This window comes from Bombus flavifrons, chromosome 6 (genome assembly GCF_040668555.2).
Source record: "Bombus flavifrons isolate JBK064 chromosome 6, iyBomFlav1_principal, whole genome shotgun sequence".
In the NCBI taxonomy this organism is placed as follows: Eukaryota; Metazoa; Arthropoda; class Insecta; order Hymenoptera; family Apidae; genus Bombus; species Bombus flavifrons.
In genome coordinates, this window is record NC_138447.1 from 14,859,965 (window position 1) to 14,878,456 (window position 18,492).

General features: G+C 35.7%; 3 protein-coding genes and 1 long non-coding RNA gene across 8 annotated transcripts in view; 2 read left to right on the forward strand and 2 right to left on the reverse strand.

Moving 5' to 3' along the window:
* The window catches only part of LOC138180904 (uncharacterized), a 122,372-nt gene extending 108,761 nt beyond the window's left edge, over positions 1 to 13,611 (reverse strand). For all 3 annotated transcript variants that reach the window (XR_011173397.1, XR_011173398.1, XR_011173399.1), the window contains exons 1-2: positions 13,476 to 13,611; positions 13,177 to 13,406 (exon numbers count right to left, since the gene is read on the reverse strand). This is a non-coding gene — a long non-coding RNA (uncharacterized LOC138180904). The remainder of the gene's footprint in view (positions 1 to 13,176; positions 13,407 to 13,475) is intronic.
* LOC138180893 (FERRY endosomal RAB5 effector complex subunit 3) lies at positions 3,807 to 10,984 on the forward strand. 3 transcript variants are annotated; one of them, XR_011173396.1, is made up of 10 exons: positions 3,807 to 4,004; positions 7,182 to 7,324; positions 8,084 to 8,639; positions 9,167 to 9,388; positions 9,460 to 9,663; positions 9,762 to 9,877; positions 9,964 to 10,100; positions 10,179 to 10,299; positions 10,353 to 10,488; positions 10,594 to 10,719. XR_011173396.1 is itself a non-coding variant. In XM_069115205.1 (10 exons), exons 2-10 carry the CDS (start codon positions 8,134 to 8,136, stop codon positions 10,921 to 10,923), a joined length of 1,665 nt encoding a protein of 554 aa, XP_068971306.1. In that variant the 5' UTR covers positions 7,182 to 7,324; positions 8,084 to 8,133; the 3' UTR covers positions 10,924 to 10,984. The 3 variants fall into 3 exon arrangements, 2 of the variants coding, with proteins under 2 accessions (XP_068971306.1, XP_068971307.1); XM_069115205.1 differs by lacking the exon at positions 3,807 to 4,004 and adding an exon at positions 10,810 to 10,984 and having other exon boundaries at positions 10,370 to 10,488; XM_069115206.1 differs by lacking the exons at positions 3,807 to 4,004; positions 7,182 to 7,324 and adding exons at positions 7,861 to 7,995; positions 10,810 to 10,984 and having other exon boundaries at positions 10,370 to 10,488.
* Positions 5,317 to 7,089, reverse strand: Aos1 (SUMO1 activating enzyme subunit 1). The gene is made up of 6 exons (XM_069115226.1): positions 6,788 to 7,089; positions 6,444 to 6,615; positions 6,125 to 6,381; positions 5,857 to 6,038; positions 5,657 to 5,789; positions 5,317 to 5,568 (listed from the first exon to the last, which is right to left on the reverse strand). Exons 1-6 carry the CDS (start codon positions 6,883 to 6,885, stop codon positions 5,403 to 5,405), a joined length of 1,008 nt encoding a protein of 335 aa, XP_068971327.1. The 5' UTR covers positions 6,886 to 7,089; the 3' UTR covers positions 5,317 to 5,402.
* Positions 11,334 to 16,343, forward strand: LOC138180895 (leucine-rich repeat neuronal protein 1). The gene is made up of 4 exons (XM_069115208.1): positions 11,334 to 12,863; positions 13,341 to 13,697; positions 13,768 to 14,369; positions 14,829 to 16,343. Exons 1-4 carry the CDS (start codon positions 12,804 to 12,806, stop codon positions 15,121 to 15,123), a joined length of 1,314 nt encoding a protein of 437 aa, XP_068971309.1. The 5' UTR covers positions 11,334 to 12,803; the 3' UTR covers positions 15,124 to 16,343.
* Positions 16,344 to 18,492: the final 2,149 nt, after the last annotated feature.

Genomic DNA, 18,492 nt, shown 5'->3' on the forward strand with positions numbered 1-18,492 from the left:
TGTTGGAATCGGATAGAATCCAATTATAAGCGGAATTAATATCCCATTTTTTAAATTATAATTCAGCTATATCACTTTCGAATTTTCCACCTTATTGTCTACGCTATTACATTATTACATTCATTGATAAAAGAAAAGTTCTCGTCGTAAAAGGGTGGAAACGCGACCACAAAACGAAACCTTGAAGATAGTTCCTTTGGAGGAAGAAGTTAATAAACCGAGGCTAAGTAGAGATAGAGAAAATAACACACTGATAAGGAGAAAACATCGTGGCGGTTTGGTATAAATAGGAAGCGGCTAGTAAACGAACGAAGTCGTAAGCAGTTGCCTCACGTACGCAATTTTTGCCGCCGCCGACGATCCTTGCCCGAATATTACAAGCGCGGACGATTTAGCACGGCGACGAACACAACGGCGGCTCCCGTTGCATGTTTACACGGGGAATCGTAGGGGTTGTTGCCGGAAAGGTTAATTTTAGTCGGCCACCACCGGCGACGCTTAAAATCGCGTGTCGTAGGCGCCAGGCGTCGCGTTCTCTCTTTGACGAAGGGATTTTCCAAATTTTGTTCGAAATTTAGTTCACTTCTATAAACATTGGCAGATTATTAGAAAGCGGTAATTTGAATGATTGTTATAGTATCATTTTTGTCATCGCTTAATCTTGTATATGATAGAACAGTTATGTTATCGTACAAAGCCTAATTCGCTTTGTTTCTTTCTTTGTTAGGCGTTAGGAAATCTCAATGGTCTATTCCAGCTATATATAATTTACTTCTAAAAAACAATGTATAATTACGATAATTATTTCTAATTCGATGTTTAACTGATACATTCGCGATGAATTTTCTCCTAGAAAAAGATTCGCAGAACGATTACATCTATCGTCGCGATTTTAAAACTTAACAAGGGATAAAGGTCTTAATTTCCCTTCTGTTGGATTCAACGTAAAAAAGAGTATCTAAAAATCTTCTTAATTATTCTTATAGCATCATCGACTCAGGTACCTAATGCTGAATATTCTACCAATTCTAGGATCTCGAGATTGTTTTAGCCTTTCATCTTTACTACATAACGTAAATATTCTTCGTATCATAAATAAAAGATTACAGTACTTAAAAAAGATTATCGAAATTAAAGACTATAATAGAGATAAAAGACTTGAACGAATTGCGCGATGACGCGAGAAAGTACTTTGCTCGGTTAAACTGTAAAATGCTCGGAAACTTTGATTTCAACGCCCGGAAGTCTTGATGGGAAGCTATTAAAGTTGCATATTTGGAAGAAAGGCGACCAGTTTCTGGCAAAAATGGTACCTTTACGATTCGTTTGTACCGAGAGGCTTTACGGATAGCATTTAGAGTCGGCATTGCCTTGTTGTCTCGAGGACCACCTCGTTTTACGAATGGTCTCGCGGAGGCAACGCGTATCTGTCAATAAATACGCCTCGAGATATTTTAACAGCGGCAATAATTTTCGTCGCATCATAAATCAGCGTGTACAGCCGCAATGTGCGAAGGGCGCACCCTCTTCCATTCGTTCTTTTTCTTCGTCTTCTTTCTTCTTTTTTCTTATTTCGTCTACGGTGGACTTTTGTCCCAAAAGTGCCCTGCAAACTAGTTTATGCCCATATAATAAATTTTTAAATTTATTTCACGCTTAGACTTGGAAACTCGATAGTAAGTTAGACCGACAAACGTCCGTTTACTTACCTTCGTCTTCAATTTGACAATTCGCGGTTAAGTAACCGTTACGATGAATCTTTCCTTTTCTCGGTTGAAATTTTCGATATCATTGCACAAAATTACAAAATTGCGTAAAATAACCGCGCTCGTAATTTACACATTCGCTGCTATTGACGCATACGTTGCATCGATCCAATTGTCCAAGTAACGTTATTGCTTCGGCAGGTGTGTTTTTCTTTCGATTTTTTAATTTTTGTACGATTCTTCCACAAGAGGAACGCGAGAATAATCATGACACACTCGTGTAAGAAACAGAGAAATGAAAAATATGTAGGAGCCATAACACACGAAATCATAAACTGAAAATTGCAAAGTTATGTTTTCAAGAATAAAATCATTCAGACGCGTTTGCGTGACGATCATTTCGTTTTAACGAGCAATTTGGTGGAACGTTGAAACGAGCATATCGCTGGAAATGAAACACGCGTTCCTCTACGTTTGCTCCTCCGCAGTCATTTAACATTCCTAGAGGCGTACGTGTCGTATTGATTCAATGAATGTACGCGCGGCAGCCGTGACAGTAGTCTTGGTAAATTCCTTACCTGACTCACGGGAAGTACCTCTACGTCTTCTAGCCTATTTGCCGTGAGATAATATCGCGAGTAAATTGTTGCGCGGGTCGATCATATTTCAGAACTACCGTGAGCATTTCCACGTTGCTGATACGCGAACCTGGCGAATGTTCTCGCGATAAAACCATACCATTGCATCGATAACAGGTACAGTAGCTATACGATTTCGTACCAAAACGTCAAACAAACGTCCCATAAGGTCTTTAAACTGCCATCTACGAACTGGTTAATTCCACGATTTTTTTCATTTAAAAAAAAGCTTTACAGAGGGTGAGCAAAGAATTTTAGGATTTGTTTCGCTAAAGTAGCGTAAACTCTATGAACTGCCGTTTACAAACTAGTCAATTCCAGGATTTCTTTTTAATTAAAATCAAAGCTCACGTGCTGTATACATATTAATTAATCGCAAGATCTTTATATGAAACAATATTTAACATATTAAATATATTTAACAGTAACGCATAGTAATATATTTAACAATCAGATAAATTTTAATAAATATTTGACGATATAAATGATAATTTTATATATACAGGGTGGTTGGTAATTGGTGGTACAAGTGGAAAGGGGGTGATTCCACGCGAAAAAAGAAGTTCAAAATGTCGAATAAATATTTTTTCTTCTAATTTTTCCATCCAGACAACGAGCCTCAAACGAAAAATTTTTATTCTATATTTTCGACTTCTTTTTTCGTGTAGTATCACCCCCTTTCCGCTTGTACCACCAGTTACCAACCACCCTGTATATAACTAGCCTCTGCAAAGTGATGAATTCTAAAATATTTTGTTTTAGGAACCGTATCCATAAATTCTATACGCTGTGCTCTACAAATTAATGAATTTTAGAATCTTTCCACTTAGAACTCCGCTCTATAAACTACCCTTCACAAATTAATCAATTTGATAATTCCTTAGAAACTAAACCACCCTCTGCAAACTTGTTCGGTTAAAAAGTATATTATAAAGAATAATCCTTTACAAACTGATCGATTCCACAATTTAGTAATAATAATCTAAACTCCAAACCCAGAAATTACGTTTACTAACGGAAATGAATTCACTGCTCAGAGATTCAAACAATCTCCGCCCATTCGCAACGACGAAACTTTTTATCTGTCGGCCGAGCAAGATTCTCGAGACCGAGACAGACTCTTTTCCGGCAGAATGACGATGGACTATTAAATTTATAAATCACCAGTCAACACAATTGGTCGCGCTCGCGGACATGTGACGGCACATCAGTCACGTAACGGTTCAACCTAGTCTGGACCAGCAGAGCGAACGCGAAGGAGCGTACCAACGCGATTTAAGGGAAGCAAGGGTGACCAGTTCGTATACGAGTTTCGGCTGAGTTAATGGTTTTTCAACGAGCAGGAGACACGCGAGTGAAAGCGCCTCGTGAAAGATAATTCGACAGCCGTGAAAGCACGTGCACGCATCGTTAAGGAACCCGATTGTACACGCCTGTAAGTACCTGTAATCGGGGAAGAGGAGGAGGAGGAGAAGGATATACACGAGCAACATTTGACAAGCTAATTCCTCGCGTTTACGTACGATCGTTCGCGATGATCATTGGGACACGCGACATCGTGTCCATGGGAAAAGACGATACGTCATAGTTCTTCGGTGAAAAACGAATCGATTCTCAAGCACCTACGTACGAAGCTGATACGCACTGGCAAGGAAGCAAGGTATGATACTTCGCGTGAAAGCAATTACTTGGCGCAGGATCATAGCGTAATTGAATAATTTGATGTTGGATAACTTGTCTATACCTATCAGATTTCATGTCGTTGTTCATGTTTATTAAATCTCTTCGGATTGGGTTAGATAATATAGTAAAATATCTGATTACACTCATCAAGAAAAAGGTAATTATGAAAGTTGAGACGAGAGAAATAAATAGACGGGTATAAATAATGAAGACGTGCTCCGTTTCTCCGTACTTATCAGACCTTGGTGTCGCTGTTCATGTTTATTACATCTTTTATGGTGTTAAGGTAAAATAAATATCAAATATCTAACACGGTAATTTGATTACCATCGCTAGAATAGAGATAGCAATGAAAATTAAAAGAATCTATGAAAAAAAATGAATATGGATGGATGTGAATAACGTAAAAGAATGTGAAATAGGTAAAACATGCCCGTAAAACTAAATAACTTGGAAAGTAAACCTCAATCGATACGTACAATTGATTGTACGCTTTGAAATACCCTGTATATTGTATATATTTAGAGACTTTGTTGAAATTCTCGTAGAATAAAGTCGATTAAACTTGGACATTGAAAAGTGATGGGATTTCATCAGGGAGATTGCACGAAAGGGTACAACGTTTTAAATAATGTCGAAGCATAAAAAGAGATTGTCGCGGCAACGAAGGTAATATCGAGCGAGCCGATAAAGCATAACGAGCCGTGCTCCAACTCGACTCCCCCTTTTCCAATTTTTCAATTTCCATTTCACGTTTCCCACCGCGTTTTCCACGCGAAAGGACACGAAAAAAATCCGCAAAGCGGGTCACAAATTGCCCCGGCGGAAGCCGGGAAAGTGAGTCATATTTCCACGTACGCGCGACGACCCCTTCGTTTCCGAGGATTGTACACGTTGAACAAAAATATCTTAGAACCCGTGCGGGCTGTGATAAACTACATTTACGTATGCATTTGACTTTTATATGCCACGAAATGAAGAACATGGAAATGCAACATATATTTAATATATACATTGGAAACCTCGACAATTCGCAACTACAGCTCCAAAACTCGAGCGATATGTTCTTTTCGGTTTTGAAGCGAGATATAAGAAGTGTAATGTAATTCGAAGTGAAAGAAATCCTGAATCAAAAATATATACTAGAAAAGCCTCGAAAAATATTCTTTCCTGAAATAAATGTATAAAGAATTTCTGACATTTTATGATAATGTGATTACACATAATATTGTATTATTTGTGTATATAAAGGAACATAGCTGTAACACAATAGTATCTTTCTTTATTTTTTAGCAAATTTATTTCATTCTTACGAAATTATGAAATAGTTGGTAATACAAAAAAAGCACTTAGAACATACCACCCTGCAAAATTATTATGACTGACCTAATCTTAAAATCTTCCCACATAATGTATCTGGATTAAAAACAAACAAATTATTATGTGGTGTACCTTTTTGTGAAACTGTTTTAATTATTTCTTGACCCATAATACCTCCAACAATGGCACACACTGGACTAATTTGTGCGTATAAATCACCCCTGAATCAATAATAAATTTTACTATATAGTTTTTAATAGATTAAACGTTAAACGTTTTAAATAATATAACAATTTTTCTAATACATACTCGACTATATGATTTATTTTATCCTCAAGATCGTATTTTTTAATAATTGCTGCAGCTTCAGCCGCAAAATCTTCAGAACCTCTTTCACTGGGCAATGGATCTTTGCCATACTTTTCACGATAATTGAGCATTACTAAAATAAGAATATATAATATAAAAGTGTCCTTACTATTATAAAAATCTTTTTCCAAAACACTTACTTAGTATCATGTAATATATTTCTGAATCTTTAGGAAGAGAAGATTTTGTAATATTTAAAATTGATTTGAAAGGTACAAAAGTGTCTACGTGTCTTTCAGTTACAACAATATTTTCAAATTTGTCCTTTTGCATAGGTTCACCGCTTTCCGAGATTTGTATTTTCTTTGTTTGTACTACATCTCTGTGAAATAAAATAATTCTTGCTTTTAATAACTTACATACATTAACAAAACCACTTCCAAAAACCTGATTTAGAAATCTACTTACTCTGCATATTCATGAGTCATTAAATCAGCAAAAGTATAACCTAGCGATCCCCATACATCTCCACTAAAGAACTTAGTATTATGTTTTCTACATGCCTCGTTAATCCTCTTTATTTGCGTTATAGTACATTGTGTTGCACAGACTACATTGAATTTGCTAAAATACTTATCTGGCTTATCGTCAACATTAGATGTATCCGCTTCTACATTAACCATAGGGTTTAGACTTTGTGCTCTCTGCACAGATGCTTCAGCCCTCTATGAACATGATATTCATATAAATAATATACCTTCCTCTATATCTGAAGTTGTTTACCTACATTTTTTCCAAGTAATTCTCTAGGTGCTAAAAATTGTGAGCACCGGTCTTGAACTGTTACATTTCTATGATCCAAAAATGTAATTGCTTTAACACCTGCTAAAATAATGTTTTTTGCTATTTCTGCTCCATATCCGTTCAGGCCTATTAATAAAATTTTCGCCTCTCGTAACCTATAATTGCTTAATATTACACATCAACTCAAAAACACTTATAAATAGAATGTTTATATCCCGGTAATTAAGTATATATTGCTAATGTATTTCTTAATTAATTGTATAAAACAATAACTTATATTGTATTTTGAAACTTCAGAAATTTTAGGTTAGATTGTATTTTACTTGCCGTTTCTGTGATTCTAAACCCCATAAGCGAATTTGTCTATCGTATAATTCAGCTTCATGATCTGTTAGTTCTACATTTTGGCTTTTGTCTCCAACCATATTCAAAAATGTGATTTAATACTTGAAAATCTACTACCGCCAAAATCACGATCCAAAATTTCGCCGACGTTTACGTCTCGTAAAATGCAGCCAACGTAACAATATATCAATTCAAATAATAAGAGCAGGCGACAATCATTCAGTACTCAATAAATTATAATACTTGATGTAATTGATTTACCCAACAATATTTTGTTTGTTAATTCTATACGTTCGAAATATAACGCAGTAAACAACATATTCTATACATACTTAAACGATATATATATATATATATATATATATATAATGTTTAGGTTGGTCGAACTGGCGATCAAATGATTGGAGGGCGTTAAATGGTTTCTACGACTGTTATGTGTGTGTTTCGTTTGTTCGTTTAGAATGTTTTTCTTGAAACAAATCAGAAACAAACTTTCCACGTGACAACACGCTTGACAAGGCAAGGCTAGCTAGCTTCGAAAGTATAAACATCTTGCAAGTATAATTTTCAAGATTTAGATTAGTAGTCATAAGTAGAGAGATTAGTAGTCATATTTCAATTTAATATGATATCTGCTGTTTTACATATATTTTTAAAAGCATTTACATTCCATGGGAATCTAAAATAAATGTTGCTAGAGTTTTAAATCATTACTCAATAGTACATTCATCGAAATAATTATTCATAAACAAATCAGAGACCTTTCTACTAGCGCCCTCATAAGTCGGTAAGAAAAGTTGAAAAACATATTTATTTCAAAAAATTGTACATGACACAGTGTACAGAATACACTTAAAAATGCTTGATATCGAAGTTTATTATAAACATTTTTAATTGCATTAAAATTACTTGTTGCATGTTTTTAATTGACTTTTTTATAAGAGTAATCTCGGATTTATATGCGTTTGATAACAAGTTTATCTGAAAGCCAAATCTAAAGCCATTACAATTAATACATGAAAATAATTGTTTTTAATATATTATAGATAAGAGATGCAATCAGAGGTGCATAACTATAACTTATCGTTGACCTTATGACCGGAATATTGTGAAAGCAGATCTCTGCAAAACATTATTGACTACAGAGAAATAAGCTGACCTACCTCTTTATTATTCCTGATATTTTAAGAGTTAAATGTTAAATTAAGTTAATTTTTTTTTACATAATTTCTTTTATAAAAACTAACTAAAGATTTCTTTCTCCCTATCTCTCTTTAGAAAATAAATATCTGGGCTGTAAAGTATAATGAAAAACTATTCTAGAAGATATGAATATGCCTGAGGATGAGTATATAGAGAAAACATTTATATATAAATTTCCAACATGTACTACAAACCAAGAATATGTATTGGAAGTTCCATTAAAGATACCTTATCGTGGAAATGTCAAGGAACTTATGCACCGTATAATGTCATCTTTTAAATTGCCATGCTATGTGGAATTAGACCTATTGGAATCATTGGAGCATACTATTAAAACATTAACATTAGAATTTTATGATGAGAAAGCAGAAAAAGCTCTTGAAAATGCAAAATCTGGGACCTTAGATATTGAAGATATTATTAAAAACTGGGAAAAAATCTATAAGCAGAAGACAGTAGAATATGCCGATCCTATTGGAACAACGGATGAAGAATTGTTTGCCGTTGCATATCATAGATTGGTACACTCTCCATCATTAGAGCCTATCCTTCAAGCGGAACATAAACATGGAAGAGAAGTAACTGAAGTTATTCAGATGAGGGACTCCCAGTATGAACAACTTACTCAAAAGTTAGTAGCAATATTGTGTTATGTTGTACAGAATGCTTTGTACATATTATTTTTTATGTTCTTCTGTTTATATATTACACTACAAAATAAAGACCAAATTCATATACTAGTATCTATTTATATTACACACAGCAGTTCATGTAATATAAATTATCACTTGCATTGACCTTTCATGTAGATTATTAACAGCTTCAATATAAGTCAACAGTCATTTTTTTATAATTGAACCTTGTACTCTATGCTCCCTATTTCCGGACTATATCTTTTGATTATAATGATACTGATATGCATGAATGTCATTTATAGAATATAAAAACTGAAATGCAGTTAACTCATCTCTATCTAATATAAATAAAAGTAGAGCTTTGATTAAAATTTTCTGACATCTTAATATTTTTGTTTTGACCTGTAATTGTACAAATACAAATGATCCAATATTGATTTTGAAACACAAATAACTCGTCTTTATTCCACGAATGCATGAAAAAAAGAAGAGAACAGAGAAACATCAGAAAAATGAATTTTAGGCAAACTGAGGAGATGCGAGTCGCTGTAGAAGCTCTCGAAGCTGGTTCTACCGAAAAATCTATAAACGAGATGGCGGGACGACATTTTGAGGAACAAAGTTTATTGCAAGGTCACTGGGGGTCAAGAGTTGACGCACTGAAATTAGAACAAAGGCGACAATATCGTAACTGGATCATGAGGTTACTCGAAGAGCAGCAGACTAACATGTTGCCGACTCCAGTGTACGTATATATAAATATAACGAATAGACATGCGATATGGGCTTGATAGTTATAGATTATATGACTATTAGGGGTTCTCCAATTCTGACGATGCCACCGATACGACCGGCGTTAGACAATTTTGTTCATAGCGAAGAGAAGAACACGGCTGAATATCCTATCTTGGAAGAAAGTTTCACTATACATTTGGGTTCCCAGATGAAACAGATGCACAATATACGTATACTGACAGGCGATGTTTTAGATTTTTGTAGAACAAAAAAGAGCGAGTCTGGGTTGGTAAATTAGAAAAAACAAAAACAAAAAAAGACACTACGATTACCTTGCATTAAAATTCAGTTTGAAAAAAAGCATTTCATTTCTTTTAAAATAGAATGGATCCAACGCCTCAAAGACTACAGACTGCTCTTGGATTATATTCTAATGATTTGTGTGGATTAGTATTATTGAGCGACAATCATTTAGGAAGTTATTCAGGAATAACGAAAGGTATCACTTTATTTTGTCGAGTACTAAATTAACAAGTGCTATTGTTCGATTATACATATCTTATTAACAATTAAATTTTCTTTTAGAATTATGTTCAATATGTCAATTAACGACAGAGTTTCATTTCCCACCAATCGATGAACAACTAGAAAAAATTCGAGAGGATGTGAAGGATGCTGTTGCCTGGAGGCAAGCGCATCACAAAGAAGGAAACGATTCACAAGTACGTAAAAGTAAACTAAAAAGAAATTTGATATGGATATCTTATCCAATCCAGTCTAAATGCATTTTTTTTCTACAGGCAAAAAGATCAACGGGCAGCAAAAGTTTACAGACAGGCGATGTTTATATTACGAGGCATTCAAATTTAGCGCAAGTTCATGTAATTTTCCACATGGTAGTAAACGATTCATTGCGATCTGGTGAGTAATAAATATGTATTTATTTCACTACAGATGCTTCATGTTGATAACAGTTTTACTTAATTTACAGGCGATATCAATTCAAGACACCCGGCCATTTTAGGATTACGAAATATTTTAAAAACTGCTTGTTGCAACGATGTAACCACACTAACTATTCCAATACTTCTTGTTCATGAAATGTCGGAGGTATATTTCACTTAAAAAAATAATCTCTATACTAATACTTTGTTGAGAAATATTATAGTAAATGATTAATAATATTAAATTATAAATCTTATTTTATTATCCTAGGATATGACCGTTGCGTGGTGTACAAAGAGAGCAGAATTAGTTTTCAAATGTGTAAAAGGGTTCATGATAGAAATGGCATCTTGGGGTGGTGCTGAATTGAAGAATCTGCAATTTCTGGTACCAAAGGTGATTTAATTTGAATCCGAAAGATGCAATACAACAAATGATAGTTCTATCTAATTAACAACTTTTTTATCAAATATTTGTATTTTCTAGGGAATGTCAGAGGAAGTATTTGGTACCCTAGCTACAATGTTACCGAGCATATTCCGAGTATCGAATCCATTGGTGTTCAAAGCGACAAGCACACCTCAAACTCCAAAAAAGTGAATGACCCTCTTGCCACTGTTATTGTACACGCGTCGAAAATATTAAAATATTTGTTGTTATATATACGTATATCACACATCTTGGCGGCAATAATTCATCGCTGGCGCGAATACTATATAAGATATGCCCGAATCTTGACAAACTGTTTCATTTATATTATATTTACACAATTGATTTTCCAAGATAGATTTTCCAATCGATAGCCAATATCTGTACGTTCGTCGTACGTCAGACTTCCCTAATAAACTATATTAACCTTTCAACGATTAAAGTTCTAACACGATGATCTTACATAATATATTTAAAGTTGATGCTCAAGTAAAATAAAAGACATGATGGTCTAAACATACAATCTCTGACAAATCAACCCATTAAATGGTATTACATATATCTCTAATTACAACAATTTGTAATACCCTAGTAAAAGAGATATTAAATCTTATCTTACCCGTCTTTAGTATCACACTTTCAAGATGAAAAAAAGTGTACATTGCTGATATAAGATTTTAAATTGGAAGGAGAAAAAGAAAAAATTACCAAAAGATGAGTCGTATCACAGGCACGAAACAAAAAGCATTGAACTTTATATTAATTGCAATAAAACTATAGCGCAACGCATTATCGTAGCCTACATGCTTGGTGGAGCCAACTTTATCGCGACGTTGGGAGTTAACCAGATATGCTTCAACGTTTCCGTCGACTGTCCAATAATTAATCGTGCATTCGAGTACAATGATATTAATGGTGCATCGTCGTTATATGCCAACCATTCCTGTTTCTTTTCTCTACCTCCATCCGATATTTTTTTTTTTTTTAAATTGTCCCGTGTTTAATGGCAATAAGTTTTGTCGCGCGATATCGTAGTGCGAATATAAATTAATTGAAAAAACACGCGATTAATGGGAAGAAAAAAGCAAACGCAGGGCAGACCATAAGAGCGGATCGGGGACGTAATCTCGCTTTATCGAAAAAGTGGTGCGTTAGCCTTTCGGATTCTGAACTGTTCGAGAACGGATTAACACGATGCGCGCCCCGTGAATCCATTCGAAAGGACATTTGAAGAATTTTTTTTTACATTTCACGTTCGCCGGCAGCGTTGTGCAAGTCGTTTAATAAACGTGACCATGGTGTAAAAAACTTGATAGAAAAATTGAAGAGAAATTGAAAATTCAAAAAGAAACTCAATGACAAATTTTGACTGAAATATCGAATGAAAAGTGTATAAATATTAATAGACGTAATAATATCGTGAGAAGGATTCGACTGAATAATTCAAATTTTAAGGAACACGATACTTATATTTTATCATTGGCAACGAACCAAAACTTATTACTGAGAATTACCACGAAGAATTAAATAATTCGAAAGTTTTTCGTAATAATTATCGATTGATTTCGTAGTAATTATCGACCTGAGTCTTTTTTATTTGCAACTAAATTTATTGCAAGCGAAGTTTATACTTTATATGATGTGAAGAAAATTAAATCATTTATAAGTTGTGTAAGAAAGTTAAAAGTTAAAGTATAAGTGAAGTAATAAAATAATAAAATAAACAAAATTCTAAAGTATAATAAAGTATAAGTGGTTCGAATATCGCTGAAAGATTTCCATAAAGCAATAAAGCTTATAAAATACGGCGCGAAAAAGAGGGAAATCGGTCAAGCAACTGCATCAGGATGTTGAGGCCCCTCCTGATCCCCTCTTAATTCGGCACTGTAATCATGAGCAGAGTATGCCGCGGATGAATTCGTTGCCATTCCATCGGATCGTTGTGTGAGAGGCATAGTTGAATCTAGACGGTCCCGACGTGATCGATTTAAACGAAATCAAAGTTCCTTCACGTCTATCTGTGTACCACATACTCATCCACTACCTGGACAATGTGGCTCAGGGCTATCACAATCCTCGTTTTAATTGCTTCCACGACCTCGAAGAAATTGGTGGGTCTATACACGCGACGTTTTGACACTTGATCTGATAACGATTCGCGAGCCGTTTGGCGACATTTCTTTTTAATTTCGTTCCCCAAATCGCTTGTTTACACAACTTTTTTACTTATTTATTGTGTACGATACGTAGTAATTTTAAATTTTGAATTGTACGTTGTTCGTTGTTATAATATTTGTATGTGGCACCAATAACGGTTTTATTGGTCGTTTGATGATGATTTAAATAATTACGTATAGAGGATTATGTATTATATTGCATTGTATCACGATAGACCGCGATTTTTTAAATTGTAATGGCACTTACTGTGACGTACCGACGCGCCAAAATTTGTTTCCTCGCATCTCTTAAAATTGGCGCGAATGACACATGCAGGAACAATGTCGAAATTTTTCGTTTATTTTTCTCCTCACTTCATGCAGGAATAATGTTTCTTTGAAATCTTATTTCTCTTTCTCTGCACATCGCAGGTGGATCTGTCCGAGCGTGGTTTGAAGAAAGAAGACTTTTTCATGAGGATTCAGTCACAGATTAATCTGCAAGAAGTTACCGATCTCATCCTAAGGAAGAACGAATTTGACAGTTTCCTTGACTGTTCTACTAACCTTGCAAATTTGGAAATATTGGATCTGTCGCAGAATCATCTTCAAAGGTTCTTCTTTCTTTGTAAAGACGAGTATAATTTACGAGTATTAAACGTCAGCCATAACAAACTTGAATATATCGACGACAATGCCTTCAACGATCGAATCCCGAAGCTCAAAATACTCGATCTCTCGTCGAACAAACTATCCATCGTTAACGAAACTATGTTGGAGCATTTCAAAGTAACTGTCTCTTATCTTATAATATACAAGTTGAAAAATGAATATACTGTAAACGATTCGTGTCTTTTAGATTTTGGAATATCTTACGTTAGCCAACAATCCGATCAACGATGGAATCCATGAAAACGCTTTCTGGAACTTAAAGGCGCTGCGATATTTGAATTTGAGCAACGTATCGTCGTCGTATTTCTCCTCGGAGTTTTTCAAAACGCTAACTAACTTATCTACCCTAGATTTATCGATGAATCCCATCAGTAGGGTTCCATCGCTACCAGTCAATCTAGAAGAGCTCGACTTGTCCAACACTCATATATCACGATTACGAGACGTTTATTTGCCTCGGTTACGAGAACTAAAACTGAATAACATGCAAAATCTGAGAGAGTTATTACTTAATGATTTCGAAAACTTGACCAGTTTAGAAATACTGTCTTTAGATGGTTCGAGAACGTTAACGTCCTTAAAAATGATCCCATATAACGATCGTCTTCTACCACGACTGCAACGGCTCTCGGTAAGCAACTGCGGGCTGAGAACCTTGGATTACAACCTCATGTCGATAATAAAGAGAACACCGATTTTGAGCTTTGAAAACAATCCTTGGCATTGCGACTGTAAAATGCAGTGGCTAAATATGTTAAACGCTACGAAGGCTCTTAGTCGACAAATTAAGTAAGTAAAATCTGCCGAACACTCTACCTAAACTTTTCATCGAATAACAGCCGATAGTTTGAAGCATCGAGCAGCAAGTAACAAAGGCTTTTTCGAATTTCGTATAGATGTCTCTGCTACTACTAAAATTATTTTTTTTTATTAATCTTTTAACACATTTACATGCTACTTAAGCTAATACTCTGTTATAATATTAAATACCTTATCACATATACGGAAAATTATTTTCCTTCGTTCACCTAACATATTTAAAACCCAGTAAAAAGATATTTTTCTTTACTATGGTGGAACTTCCTTTATCTAAATTTATCAGAGCATAAACAATCGATATAATTGGAGTTCGTCGATCATTCTATCTATCATTTTTCATTCGCACGATATAGCTCGCCTTATAATAAAATTTCGTTTCGATGAATCGAGTTTATACGATAAAATACAACTGCTTCGTCTCTGTCACAGGTGCAGAACTCCCGAACAACACTCCAATAGACAGCTAAGCGAGATACCAAGTCACGAGCTGGAATGCGAGGACGATGCAACGATGCTACATCCAGTGTTGTGGGCCTGCATTTTTATATTGGTCGTGGCAATTGTCTTGGCTGCGGGCTTTTTCCTGTTGAGACGACCGCTCGGTCACTGGGACATCAGGCGAAAGAACCGGGACACGGTGACCTACACGAACGTCGACGAGTCCTCGAACGATTTGGTGAGAATCCTGGCGGCCAACGAAACGGTCGAACGAAACGACGAGTGAATGAACACGCAAGAACGATATACTAGAAATGTATTAACTTAGGATAAGCGATACAGTTTCTCGACGAAGGAACAAGACGATAGCTAGGAACTAGGTCTGGTTCCGCAGCCACGAAACTAACCGAGTTCCGTACGAAATAACGTATAGGATGTTTCAAGATTGGCAAGTCATTTTAATCACGGTCGAAGAACGATTTTATATATAGGCTATAGTTTGAAAGTAAGGAGGAGTGATAATTTCTTACGCAAAAACAAATAAAAGACACGAAATAAAATAGAATTTTTGCAATAAAAGATTCTCAAAGAGATCGATCTTCGATACGTAATTAAGTACTGTACGTTGCTGGTAAATTGGCCAATAAGACCCGCATTTCTTCCGAATGCCAACCAACCAACAACGCGCATGTAGTTAATTGTAAGATACGGTTATTGTTTTTTGCGAAATCTGGCCAGGCAATTTTTACGAGTTATTGGATACGAAAAAGCAGAAAGAGAAATTTGATTAATGACTATCTGAGCCATGTAAATGCGCATACGTGTGCGGCCGATAGTTTACACGAAACAAGCTTTATCCTGCACTCTTAATTTATCTTTGTATAAAGAACCAATCGTCTGTCTGCTCGTACAATACGTTCATATCGAATGTTATATACAAAGTTGGTATCTAAAACCTAGCATAAGAAGCTTAAGTTGCAGAAGCTAATCTAATCCATAGGAATATATCAATTTGAAGGCGTCGAAGTATGAATCGCACGTATCGTTGATGTTTTGAACATTTTGCACAGATATCGATATCTTGGCGAGAAAGTTCGCGAACTTTTATCGATTAACGCTTGTTTCTCGTTGCCCGATAAAATTTCATCGATCACCGAACGTCGCCAATGTTGAAACATCCTCTACGGCTAATTTTCTATGCCTTTCTATATATAACGTGAAACAGGAAACGACGAGGAATTAACGATGTCTTCATATATAAATAGATTTAACGAGTAACATTGTACAGCGGGTGAGCATGAATAGGCTTTGTATCGAATCGCCACGCGTCGAAACGCGGAAAAACGAGCCGTAAATACAGGAGGCAACGTATGGAGCCCGATTCTAGCGCATCCCTTGAATCTCGAAACACCGTAGCAACGTGGAGTGCACGGGCATCGCCTCAAGTGGCACAGCCAACAATGTGGGACTTCTTTGTGAATCGAATAAAACGTCTTTTTGTCGGCACGTATCGTCGTATTTTTCGAAACCCTTTACCGCGCCTCTTCTCATCGATTTCGAAACGAAATGTCCGCGGTACAAAAGAGAATGGATACAAAGCAGTGGATGGCTCATTTCCTCTGAAAGATCCTCCGCGATGGTAGCCGCGCTCTCCAACGTGATTCCACGCATCGACGAATTCGCGTATATTCTTTTTTTGTTCAAATATTAATTGAGATTCTATGGGGTTACTTCCCCTTTGCCGGCAATTCGAGCCGAAGAATATTTTTTATACGATGTGCTCTTAAGTCAGCACGGAAATAAAAAGAAAGAGTCGAGTACTCTGTTCTATTCTCGCTTAAAAAGAAAGATCGAAGAATCGAAGAAGCTGGTAGCGTCGAATTTAGTTAATTGCATGTTCGATGATGTGAAAGTTCGCGATTATGAAAACTGATATACCGATACCAGATTCAACAAGTAAAACAGAGAATCAATAATATCGTTGATAGAATTTATTGCGCAGCCTGGTAGTATACACGAGCAAGAAACTTCTGAAAGAATGATAATTACAGCGTTAAACTTACGCCGAGTCCAATTATATACAAATTTTCAAACGTAAAAAGTTATACCGATGTTAGATTCGAGAAGAAGATCGCAGCGTTAAGATCGTGCGTTTTGTTACGTAAAGTAAGAGAATAAGAAAGATGGTAATGTTTCAAGAAAATATTGGGTTGGCGACTAAGCGATTGCGGATTTTATCAATACCACCTATTGACAAAATCCGCAATCGCTTAGTTGCCAATACGATACTACTTTCATATACAATTATAGTATCGTATTTATTGTTTATTTATTTATTTATAGTATCGTATGTATTGACGTTCAAGCGCGCAGAAGTTTTCAAATACGAAAAGTATATTATATGTGATATATCAATTTGGACGAGAAAAGGAAAGAACGAAGAAGATCGATACAGTTTGTTGTAGAAATTACGAACGAAGCGAAAAATTCGACGACATCAGGGTTCATCTTGTTAAATACAGAAAATGTGTTCAAGACGTGCACTTTGTTCCAAAAGGGAGTGCGATATTGGCGTGGCAGAGGACGAGCGAGCAAATGGTGCTATGAAGATCGTCAGTTTCCATGACGTGCATCGTGATCGCGTGCGATGTAGCGATCAGCCTTTGTACCGAAGTATGATCTTCCTACGGGAAGCCTATTGGGTTACGGGCCACGGACGAAGAGCCTTCCATATGGAAGAGCACATTACGCTAAGAGAGAAGTACGGTCAGTGAGAAAACCGCGACGTATGTTACGTGTTTTAACGCTGTTAAATTCAAGTCGGAGAATTAAGAAATTAATTCTACTTTCCAAGAGTTAAGAATTATTAATTCTTTTAATTTTTAACTGGTCATTTCTAATCTCTCTGTTCTAACAATTAATGATCCTCCTTGCTTTATATTCCAAAGGAAACTCATTTTAGCAAAAGCCATCCGAGATACGAATTTCGTAGACTTTAACGTCGCGCGAATTCTATTACACGATTACACGATTCGCTGAAGCTACGTGAAATGTTAAGCACTTTACGTGAATGTTTGCCACGGTGAATATCGTTCTGATTCAGTATCTCGAAGAGATACGGAGGAAAAATGAAGAAATCGTAACAGATACTAATTTTGCATACTTCAACGTGTAAAATTAGCCTGGACGGCTACATAGTTGATAGTAGCTATCAAAATTCCGATATCCATATGGATTTATTTTTATTGACAGACGATATTGTCAGTGGATAACGACCGGATTCTCTTTTTAATCAATTTGCTTTCGTTTAACGAAATATACATATGTATTCGAATATCTAAGCCAGAAGAGAAAATTCTCTCTCTACGTACAGTACCTTTACCGTCACTGATACGTACGAACCGTTTAATGCAAAAGCGATACAAGTCAAGAAGGTTGATCACTGGACAATGAGGGATAAAGTAAATATTCTGCGATGGACCGAGCGAGCGATTCTCACTCGTTCCGCTAACTCCATCGGCAAATTAGCGAACATATACTTACGCCGCTTCTCCGCAAAGCAGAATGAAACTTACTCTTTCGAGATGTTGGATCAAATGGGCAAAAAATTGACTTATATCGATTTTGCATTAAACGGCTCGTACGAATACATATC

Excerpts from the sequence above, each read along its gene's own strand:
- Aos1 (XM_069115226.1), bottom strand. The coding sequence starts at position 6,885 with ATGGTTGGAGACAAAAGCCAAAATGTAGAACTAACAGATCATGAAGCT. Across the intron at positions 6,039-6,124 it reads ATGACTCATGAATATGCAGA|AGATGTAGTACAAACAAAGA; the intron begins GTAAGTAGATTT and ends TTTATTTCACAG. Across the intron at positions 5,790-5,856 it reads AATATATTACATGATACTAA|TAATGCTCAATTATCGTGAA; the intron begins GTAAGTGTTTTG and ends TTCTTATTTTAG.
- LOC138180893 (XM_069115205.1), top strand. The coding sequence starts at position 8,134 with ATGAATATGCCTGAGGATGAGTATATAGAGAAAACATTTATATATAAA. Across the intron at positions 10,101-10,178 it reads AAGAAGGAAACGATTCACAA|GCAAAAAGATCAACGGGCAG; the intron begins GTACGTAAAAGT and ends TTTTTTCTACAG. Across the intron at positions 10,720-10,809 it reads TGCAATTTCTGGTACCAAAG|GGAATGTCAGAGGAAGTATT; the intron begins GTGATTTAATTT and ends TGTATTTTCTAG.
- LOC138180895 (XM_069115208.1), top strand. The coding sequence starts at position 12,804 with ATGTGGCTCAGGGCTATCACAATCCTCGTTTTAATTGCTTCCACGACC. Across the intron at positions 13,698-13,767 it reads CTATGTTGGAGCATTTCAAA|ATTTTGGAATATCTTACGTT; the intron begins GTAACTGTCTCT and ends CGTGTCTTTTAG. Across the intron at positions 14,370-14,828 it reads GCTCTTAGTCGACAAATTAA|GTGCAGAACTCCCGAACAAC; the intron begins GTAAGTAAAATC and ends TCTCTGTCACAG.